Source organism: Oryctolagus cuniculus, chromosome 8, assembly GCF_964237555.1.
Source record: "Oryctolagus cuniculus chromosome 8, mOryCun1.1, whole genome shotgun sequence".
NCBI lineage: Eukaryota > Metazoa > Chordata > Mammalia > Lagomorpha > Leporidae > Oryctolagus > Oryctolagus cuniculus.
In genome coordinates this window covers 131870435-131881594 of record NC_091439.1, presented here as the reverse complement: position 1 = coordinate 131881594, position 11160 = coordinate 131870435, and the positions used below count along the sequence as shown (strand labels likewise).

At 43.5% G+C, this 11160-nt stretch overlaps 1 protein-coding gene across 1 annotated transcript; it reads left to right on the top strand.

The window, feature by feature from the left end:
• Nucleotides 1-1482: 1482 nt before the first annotated feature.
• Nucleotides 1483-11160, top strand: TRIM61 (tripartite motif containing 61). The gene is made up of 2 exons (XM_002720567.5): nt 1483-1607; nt 8095-11160. Exon 2 carries the CDS (start codon nt 8440-8442, stop codon nt 9859-9861), a length of 1422 nt encoding a protein of 473 aa, XP_002720613.1. The 5' UTR covers nt 1483-1607; nt 8095-8439; the 3' UTR covers nt 9862-11160.

Here is an 11160-nt window from a genome sequence, read left to right as displayed (position 1 = left end):
ATCGAGAGATTTGTCTCCTTTCAATTATTTCCAGCCATCCTTTCAAAATTCAAATCTATGTTTCCATAGTAACAACTGTATTTATATAACACGTAGATATACAAGGATTTTTTTTTTTTTTTTGACAGGCAGAGTGGACAGTGAGAGAGAGAGACAGAGAGAAAGGTCTTCCTTTACCGTTGGTTCACCCTCCAATGGCCGCCGCGGCCAGTGCACCGCGCTGATCTGATGGCAGGAGCCAGGTGCTTCTCCTGGTCTCCCATGGGGTGCAGGGCCCAAGCACTTGGGCCATCCTCCACTGCACTCCCTGGCCACAGCAGAGGGCTGGCCTGGAAGAGGGGCAACGGGACAGACTCCGGCGCCCCGACCGGGACTAGAACCCGGTGTGCCGGCGCTGCAGGTGGAGGATTAGCCTAGTGAGCCGCGGCGCCGGCAATTTTTTTCTAAAAAGACGATGGCACTCAGGAGGGGCCACAGGGCTAGGCAGCAGCAAGACCCGGGCTGTTGGCCTTCAGAACAGCTCCATGTGCTTCCCAGACAGGCCTCCAAAATTCAAATCTCACTACACCATGTTCACCGGCTTCCTCTGCATTCCGTAAAAGCTAGAAAGCACAGCTCTGCTTAAATAGGACTTGCAGCATTTATTCCTGTCCAACTTTAATCACTTCTCATCCTGGCTGCTTCCGGTATCTCCCCACTTTCCTCTAGTGTCAGCAAAATTCCCGTCCTTTATGTCTTGATTTTTTTTTAGTTTTGTCTATTTGAAAGGTATAGTGACAGAAGGCAGAGGAGGGGCACAGACACAGCGATCTTCTATCCGGTATTACTCCCCTGCGGGCGGCATCAGCCAGGGCTGGGCCAGGCCTTAAGCCCAGGAGCCAGCAGCTTCGCCCAGGTCTCCCACACGGATGGCAGACTCACGACCTGAGCCATTATGTGCAGCCTCCAGGTGCATTCGCAGAAAGCTGGAAGCGGAGGAGCTGTGCCTACAGCTGGCCCTCTCTCACCGCTCCTCCGCAGGGGATGGGCACCCAAGCACCCTCCGCCCCTGACCCGGTTCCAGTTCTAATCTTTGAGGTTGAGGCTCCCCAGGGCCCCTCCTCCAGCCTAGCAGGCTTGTGCCCTTTAATGGTTCCCAACTAATTCCCACGTACTCTTCAAAGTCTGACTTAAACGCCCTCCACCGGCACCGGCAGACGGCGCGTAGCTGGGGGCAGCACCTGCACACAGACCCCCCGAGATGCAGGCGGATTCACTGCGAAGGTAAAATGGCCGCACCGACTGCACCTTGTGGGTCGGGCCTAAGTGCGATCCTAAGTGAGATACTAAGTGAGAATGGGAAGAGGGTGCCCATGGCAGTTAGGGAACCAGCCCTGGGAGCCCCGAGCGCCGAGGGCCCTGGCCTCAGCAGCGCCACTGCGCAGGCGCAGCCCTCTGGGCCCACTTCCGGCGGAACCTCGCGTAACCTCGCGAGACCCGGAAGCCCCGCGCTCCCGGCACGCGGCGTCTCGGCCGCCTGAGGCGGGCGTGCTCCGGCGCGTCTGTGGTGTCTGCCGCGTGTGTCCGGCGCGCTCCGTGGGCGCTGAGCCGCCGAGCCCTCTGCTCCGGTAAGTGGAGAGGGCCCCGGAGAGAGGCCAGGCGGGGCCGGGGCCGGGCGGCCTGGGTGTCGTCCGTCCGTGACGGAACCGCCTCAGCCTCTGGGCCCAGGTTTGTGGAGGTACAAGGCGGCTCGTGGGCCTGTCAGGACACTTTCACCCGAGGCACTGCCTTCGTCGATCGCAGTAGCCTTCCGAGAGTTCTGCGTGATTGGCGGCGGGTGGGGGTGGGGGGCACGGGAGTGGAGTGGCGGCCCCACCCCTGCCCTTTGAGAACCCTCTCCCCGCCGTCCGTGTGCCCCCTCGAGCAGCTGGACGTCACCAGGAGCCGCCATCGCTGCGTGTCATGCGGCCTGGAAGGCAGAGCGCGCTCACAAAGTGCACTTCGTTGTAGTAGTTCCGGGTTGGAATTTTGTACACATGGAAAGGATTTTAATATAAAAGTGAAGATTCGTTTGAGAGTTTCTGAAGCTTCTCCTCTTACTCAAAAATTAGGAAGATTTCCCAAGGCACATTCTTAGAGTGAACGTGTTTGAAGTTTATGCCTTTACTAGTTAGTGAGGATTTAGCGATCATGTGAGAGCAGTTAGGCTAAATATTAGTGCAGTTTAATGTAAATGAATATGTATATATATAATATATAAGATAATAAAATGTAACATGGTGTAATGGATTTGCAGTTGTTCCTAGCTATCCACTGGAGATCGGTTCCAGAAGCCCCTGCAGATACAAAAATCCACAGATGAACTCTAGTTCCTTATATAAAATGGCACAGTATTTGCGTATTACCTACCCATGTCCTGTTGTAGACTTTAAATTATCTCTAGATTACTTGTAATGCCTAATATGTTGTAAACACTATGTGGATAGCTATGTGCATTTAGGAAATAATAAGGGAATAAGTATATGTGTGTTCAGTACAGACAGTTCTCCCCTAAATATTTTTTGTCTGAGGTTGGTTGAACTCAGAAATAATAGAACCCACGGATAAAAGGCTGACTCTCCTTGAATTTGGCTAGAGTTGTAAGAGCTCTTGAGATTTCATGAGATAGTCTTACACTTTTTATTGTGCACATGTTTAAAGCTGAGTACTGTGAAGTGTACCTTACATTTTGTTCTCATTTATGCTTACAACATAAAATAGCATTATTTCCACTTTCTAAAAAGAAAACTTAGCTTCAAAGAATGAATTTGGCCAAATACATAACTAGTTAGGCAGAAGAGCTGGCAGAAAACCCAGTTCTATTAGATGCTGCCGGCTCTCAATTTGTGTTTTATCTGTGCTTACCGTTACAGTACCAGAATTTGTAAACTCATCTTTCCCTTTTAAAATTTTTGAGATAAGAGATTAGATATGAACCAGCAAGAACAAAATAAACAAAAAAATAAGGTGCTTTGATATGTAAAGCTCTGGGAGTATGAAGTACAGTTTAGCTTAATGATTAGGTATAACCCAGCGGCTATGCCAGTTGATGTAATGTTGGAGAAGCATGTTCAAATTCTTGTACACTCAGATTTTACAATTGAAGATAATATCTCCTGACTTACAAAGTTGTTCTCATGGTTTAATTAGAATCTGTAACTGTATTGAAAAGCCTTAGTATAGTCCCTGACACATAATAAACCATCCCAGAGAACATTTCTTTTGGGTGTAGTCTCCTAAAGGAGCAATGCTCAGTCTCAGGAACAAAGTAAGGAAAGGATGATCTAAAGAGTGATTTGTACTTTGTCCTCAGAATCAATCCTTAAGGCTTCCTGGTCGGACTGAAAGGCCTGCAAGAGCATCTCAGGCATGGAAAGCCAAGACTGCGGCAAAAAAACCCCTACACGGAGGATCTGTATGAGACCTTAGTGGAAAGAGTCATCAAAGAAGGAGATACTCTTCTTTGAAGGGAGGAGAGAACATCCCCTTTGCTTATGGCCATGTCCAAATACTGATGAATTCCATGGTCAAAAAAGGCTTCCATAGCCTTGGAAGCCCAAGGCAAGAGCCTCGAGTGATCAGTGTCATAAATAAGAGTGTTAACTGTTAAAGGAACAACAGAAGTCACTGTGCACTTGCTCCCCATGGAGGACCTCTGTCCCTAATGAATTGTAATATGAGAATCAACTGCAAATTTTCTTCCCAAACTGTACTCTATATGTTGTGTGTGTGCATGGGTGCAAATTGTTGAAGTCTATGCTTAGCATGGAGTTGGTCCTCTGTATATAAATTCAAACTAAACATGAACCATAATGAAGGAGGAGATGAGAGAGGGAGGAGGGGTGGGATTTGGGGGGTATGGGGGGAAGACCACTATATTCCTAAAATTGTATCTAAAAAAAATGCATTCATTAAATAAAAAAGAAAGGAAAAAGGAAAAAAAAGTGGTTTGTGTAGATAAAAGAGCATCACACCTATGTTTAAAAACTGAAAACGTCAAGTGCTTTAGTCAGATGAAGATGAGGAAATACAAAGGGCATTATTAAAGACTCAACCAGTTTTAAAGGTTCGAGTGACAAGTTCAGCTATATCAAAAAGCTCTAGGCTTCAGGCATGGAAAGCTAAGACACTGACAAAAAAAGTTCTACATGAAGGATCTCTGTGAGTGAGACCCTAGTGGAAAGAATGGCCATCAAAGAAGCATATACTTTTCTCTATAAAGAGAGGAGAGAACTTCCACTTTGCTTATGGCCTTGTGCAAATACTGATGGAGTTTGTGGACTCAAAGGGCTTCCATAGCCTAGGCAGCTTATTTCAAGAGCCTTGGGTGGTTGCTGATGTCATACATAAGAGTGTTAATTGTTAACAAGTCACTGTGTAATAACTCCCCATGCAGGACCTCTGTTCTCAATGAGTTGTATTGAGAGTTAACTGTAAAACCAGTTATGAGTTGTGTGTGTGTGCACCCACAAATTGTTGAAATCTTAGTATAAAGTTGGTCTTCTGTATACAAAGTTAATTGGAAATCTTAATGGAGAATGGGACTGGCAAGGGGAGAGAGAGGAGAAGGGGGGTGGGAGTATCGGTGGGAGGGCTGTTATGGTGGGAAGAATAATTATATTCCTAAAGTTATGCTTAAGAAATTTGTATTCCTTAAAAAATAAATTTAAAAAAATAAGATCTAAGAAAAAAGAAGCAATAGGCAAATTAGAACTTAAATTGTCTACAGGACAAAGTTGGAGGTAGAAAGCTTTATCGTAAATTGAAAAATATTTAAAAGAACTAATGAGAAAATCACTGTGTAGACATTATTTGAATATATATACCAATATATCTAACATAGAAAGTTCCTCTGCTAGGAATAATGGGCATGTTTTAGCTACCATTTATATAATACTTTCATTACAGAAAAAGGTTATTATAATTTCTATTTTACATGTCAAAGAAGTGAATTTAAAGCTAAGAATTCTCCATAAAGACACCCAGAAAGTAGTTGAGCCAGGATTCAAACTTTGTGTCCTCTTAGTAGTGTGAATCCTTACATTGTAAAAACACTGCTTCCTATACCATTTTGCTGTGATAGTTTTTGCTTATGCAAGCCCAAAACACTGAGTCAAACCTTGATTTGGGAGTAATTTATTTATAAGTAGAGACGTTGCATTTTTCCTATTCTTCTGATAAGAAAGTCTATATAGTAAAAGAACCTGCTAGATCATCAAGACAAAGCCTAGTTCCTATGTTGAAGCCATGCCCATACTATTGCTTTGTTATTGATTTATGGGGAATTGGAGAGGAGAAAGAATAGTTGAAAAAGGGTCCAGTAGTGTGTGATAGAATGATTTGAAAGATACTGTATTGATGGTGAGGTGGCTCATACAGTTGACAGAGGAATTTGATTTCCTGAAAATCGGGTTTCTTGAAAACAGTAAGTTTCTCTCCTTCACTACTTCTTCTTCTTCTTCTTTTTTTTTTTTTTTTTTTTTTTTTTTGACAGGTAGAGTTAGAGAGAGAGAAAGGTCTTCCTTTTCCATTGGTTCACCCACCAAATGGCCGCCACGGCTGGCACGCTGCACCGATCCAAAGTCAGGAGCCAGGTGCTTCCTCCTGGTCTCCCATTGGCTGCAGGGCCCAAGCACCTGGGCCATCCTCCACTGCCTCATAGGCCATAGCAGAGAGCTAGACTGGAAGAGGAGCAACTGGGACAGAATCCAGTGCCCCAACTAGGACTAGAACCCGGAGTGCCGGCGCTGCAGGCGGAGGATTAGCCAAGTGAGCCACGGCACCGACCCTTCACTTCTTATTTTTAAAATTTCAAAAGAAAAATGGTGGTGGGTAGCTGGCATTTAGCCTAGCTGTTAAGATGTCTGTGTCTCACATTGGATTAGCTACTTTGTGCTAATGCAGACTGTGGAACATGGCAGTTAGGTCTCAAGTATTTGGATTCTAGCTACCCTTTGGGAGACCTGCCAGACCAGTCCTGGCCCCTGGAAGGCATTTGGGGGGAATGAACCAGCTGCTAGGGGCTCACTTTTAAGATTTTATTATTTCAGGCTGGCGCCGCGGCTCACTAGGCTAATCCTCTGCCTGGCGGCGCCGGCACACCAGGATCTAGTCCCGGTTGGGGCGCCGATTCTGTCCCGGTTGCCCCTCTTCCAGGCCAGCTCTCTGCTGTGGCCAGGGAGTGCAGTGGAGGATGGCCCAGGTGCTTGGGCCCTGCACCCCATGGGAGACCAGGAAAAGCACCTGGCTCCTGGCTCCTGCCATCGGATCAGCGTGGTGCACCGGCTGCAGTACGCCGGCCGTGGCGGCCATTGGAGGGTGAACCAACGGCAAAGGAAGACCTTTCTCTCTCTCTCTCTCTCTCACTGTCCCCTCTGCCTGTCAAAAAAAAAAAAAAAAGAAACTTATTAAAAAAAAGATTTTATTATTTCTTTGAAAGAGAGAGAGAGAAATATTTCCCACCTTCTGGTTCATTTCCCAAATGGTCATAACTTGGGCCAGGGATGGGCCAGGTGGAAGCCAAGAGCCTAGTACTCTATTCAGGATGTTAGGAGCCCAAGCACTTGGGCCATCTTCTGCTGCTTTCCCAGGCTGTTATCAGAGAGCCGGATAGAAAGTGGAGCTGCCAGAACTTGAACCAACACTGATATAGGATGCTGGCATTGGCCGGTGCCGCGCCTCAATAGGCTAATCCTCCGCCTGCGGCACCAGCACACCGGGTTCTAGTCCTGTTCTGGGTGCCAGCTTCTGTCCCAGTTGCCCCTCTTCCAGTCCAACTCTCTGCTGTGGCCCAGGATTGCAGTGGAGGATGGCCCAAGTGCTTGGGCCCTGCACCCACATGGGAGACCAGGAGGAGGCACCTGGCTCCTGGCTTTGGATCGGTGCGGCACACTGGCCGCAGTGGCCATTGGGGGTGAACCAACAGCAAAGGAAGACCTTTCTGTCTCTCTCTCTCTCCCTCTCTCTCTCTCACTGTCCACTATGCCTGTGTAATCCACTGTACAACAATGCTGGTTCCCAAAACATTCACATCTATGATAATTATGTTGTTTCCAGTTTAACGCTGATATAGTATTATGTGATTATAACCCAAACTAAAATTATCACATTTGTCCCCAAAGTTCTATTTTTTATTTGAGAGTCAGAGAAGAAGCTCCTACCTGTGGTTCACTCCCCCAAATTTCCACAAAGGTAGAGTGGGAGGCAGATAACTCCGCAACCAGATCTCCCTTATGGGTGGTAGGAACCCTCAGCTACTTGTGTCATTACCCCTGGCTTTCAAGATCTACATTACCAGGAATCAGGAGCCAGGGTTTGGACTCAGGTACTCCAGTGTGGGGGCACAGGCACTATAAGGGACTTTTTAACTGTTATGCCATATACTTGCCACTGCAAAAATTTTAAGATCTCAGATCTGATAGAAGATGACAATGTTTATTTGTCATGTTTCTTACATCTTAAATCTAGAACTTTGTTTTTCAGGACATTAACATTTTTGAAAATATATACCAGTTGCATTACAGAGTACCCTACAATCCAGGTTATATTAATTTTCTCATGATTAGATTTGTACTAGATATTTTGGAGCAAGATTTAATAAGTTACATTCGAGGGGCTTGTGCTGTGGCTCACTTGGTTAATCCTCCGCTTATGGCGCCGACATCCCATATGGGCACCGGGTTCTAGTCCCAGTTGCTCCTCTTCCAGTCCAGCTCTCTGCTATGGCCTGGGAGAGCAGTGGAGGATGGCCCAAGTGCTTGGGCACCTGCACCCACATGGGAGACCAGGAGGAAGCACCTGGCTCCTGGCTTGGGATGGGCACAGAGCCAGCTATGGCGGCCATTTGGGGAGTGAACCAATGAAAGGAAGACCTTTCTCTCTGTCTCTCACTGTCTATAACTCTACCTGTCAAATAAAAAAGTTACACTCAAGTGAATCTCTACCATATGAATTCTCTGGGTTTACAAGGATTCTATCCAGTTATTGTAACTTTCCTTGATTATTCTTGTATGAACATTATAATGCATTGATGATTTTAGAGTCAGTTTTAATCTAAATATCTTCTCTCATCTGTAGGAAGGATTTTTTACCTTGGATCTGAAGATAGTTTCTTGAGCAAGCAAGCTGTTAAGCTGGACTTCGGATCATAAGTGAGAAGAGCAGCAGCTCAGCTGCTGTGTTTTAATACACACAGGCTAAAGGCTGTGGAGCATTCGTGGCAGCAGACCCTGGAGCTGAGGGACAGAGTGCTAATCACATTTTCAGAGGCGACCATCAACATGCCAAGCCAGTGAGACTGAAAGCTGGTAGCTTTTAAGGTCTACGGGAGGATTTCTGACGTATACTTGGTCTTGAGCTCTCAAGAGCCAGGTCTCACTAAAAAAAAGTGTTACCTTACCTACCACCTTTGCTTAAAACTCCATGGAGTTTTTGACAGTCTTGTCAGACCTCCAAGCAGAGGCTAAATGTCTCATCTGTCTGGAATACTTGAAAGACCCAGTGACCATCCACTGTGGGCATAACTTCTGTTTCTCCTGCATCAGTATGTCCTGGAAGGATCTAAATGATAGTTTCCCCTGTCCTTTTTGCCATTTACGCTGTCCAGAAAGGAAATTCATGAGCAATAACCAGCTGAGTAATTTGACTGAAATTGCCAAGCTACTCCAAATAAGAAGAAGTAAAAGGAAAAGGCAGGAAGAGAAGCTTATATGTGAGAAACACCATCAGATTATGACTTTATTCTGTCAGAAAGACCTAGAGGTTTTATGTCCACAGTGCAGTTTCTCTGCTGATCACCTCCATCACTATATTTGGCCCATAGAGGAGGCTGCCCCCTATCATAGGAAAAACTTGGAGTGTTACATTATGGCATGGAAAGAGAAAATAGAGCACAGTTTAAGAGTGATCACTATGCATACCACAAAATCACTGGAACTGAAGATAAAGGCAGAACATAGAAGAGAAGAAATCAAGTCTGAATTTGAGCAATTTATGTTGTTTCTCCAAAATGAGCGAGAGAATGTACTTAGACAATTACAAGATGATGAGATGGGCATTTTGGTAAAACTAAGCGAAAACCTAACAAAGTTTTCAGATCATGCCACCTCATTAAAGCACCTCATAAAAGAGATAAAGAGAAAACACGTGGAGTCAGATCTGGAGTTGCTGGCAGATATTAAGAGTGTCTACCTCAGATATAAAAACTTAAAATGCCCTGAACTGTTTTCATTTCAATTAAAAGACTATGGTTACCGTCTTCCACCACAATATTCTGGCCTGAATAAAATTATCCAACGATTTCAAGTTGATGTAATTCTAGATCCTGACACAGCACATCGTAAACTTGTTGTCTCAGGAGATAGGAAATCTGTGAAATATGGAAATATAACGCAAAAGTTACCACCTAACCCAAAAAGATTTTATCTCTGCCCAGCTGTTCTAGGTTCTAAGGAATATAATTCTGGCAGGCAGTACTGGGAGGTAGAAGTCAAAGATAAGTATGAATGGATTATAGGTGTCTGTACAGAATCTCTTCCCAGAAAAAGAAAGAGTCACAATCAGCCAATTTTAGTACAGGATGGGTTATGGGGAATTGGGCTGTGGGGTCACGGTAATTATGTTGCGGTAGGTCCTAGGAAAATTCAGCTTCTGCCACATGTAACACCAAATAAGATTGGCATTTTTTTAGACTTTGAAATGGGTGAGGTTTCCTTTTATAATCTTAACGATAGATCTGTTCTGTACACTTTTAGTGATTATTTTACAGGAGTGCTTTGGCCCTATTTCTACACTGGAACTGACTCAAAACCTCTTCAGATCTGTACAGTTACAGATTTTGAATGATGAACTATTGGATCATTTCTTTTTCTCTTAATGGACATGACCAAAATGGTGAATCTATAGTGTTGACTATTTTTTTTTTCAATTTTTCCTGCAAACCAAAATAGTTTATATCTTAGTTTCAGCAGCTTATAAAAAGTGTGGTTATATAGCCTATTTTATGGGGTAGATTATGAGGCTCATTTGGAAAATGCTTTAGAAATTCTTAGATACAATACTTGAGAAGTACAGTGATGAGTGAGTAACACATTTTCTTAAGTTATAAATTTTTTCAGTAATCTCAGTAAAAGCCTGTTTTTTCTGTATTAATTGCCTACATACTTTCACTTTAAGAACTGTTAAGCCTTTATTCATAAAATATGCATGAATACTCTGGGGCCACCTGCTCTGTCTAGGTAGGAAGTTTCCACTTCTGCTGGCCGTAGTCTTTCTCAGTTACAATGTATTGTATATGTATGCATGTATGTCAGTATTGACTTAGTTTTGTGGAAAATGAGTTAATGCTCTTACAGTTTTTCCTTGGTTCCCATTTGGAGAAAGTGCCCTTGAGCTGCGTTCACCTGTTGTCTTTTATGTCATGTGGGGATCTGACCTCTCATCACAATCCCCTGTTAACTTGGTTTCATGGTTTTCTTCTAAAGTTAATTTATATTAATTCAGGGATTTATATCTTTTAGCAGATACACAGATATTTAAGATTTCAAAAAACATGTCAAGAAAAAAGACTGCTGAGTTTTTGAATTGGATTGTGTTGTGTATTTTTGGTTAATTTGGGGATGATTGACAATATTGAGTCTTAAAATCCATAAATCATTTATTTTCATCTTTAGTATCTCTGAAATGTTCCATAATTTTCCATCATGTCTTTACCTCTTGTCAGGCTTATCCCTAAGTATTTGAATCTTTTAATGCTTATTCATGATATTTTACTTCAATTTTCTGACTGTTCATTGCTAGTAAATAGAAATTTGATTTTTGTACATTAATATTGTATCCAAGTCCTGCTAATTTTACTTCTAATAGCTTCTTTTAGATTCCTTTGCATTTTCTGATAATATGACACCTCCAGCTAAATACATCTGTACTTCTTTCTCATAATCTAGAGCCTTTTTCTTTTTTAATTATTTTCATGTTTAATATTGACAGTTCCATATTTAACCATTTCCCCACTGATGCATGTTTATTTTGGACATTCTGATTTTTGTAAATAATGCAAAATGAATATTTTTCATATGTACATAATCTCAACAAGGTGTTTTATAAAAGTGTGTAGAACATAATAAAAAGAAACCAACCATGTGC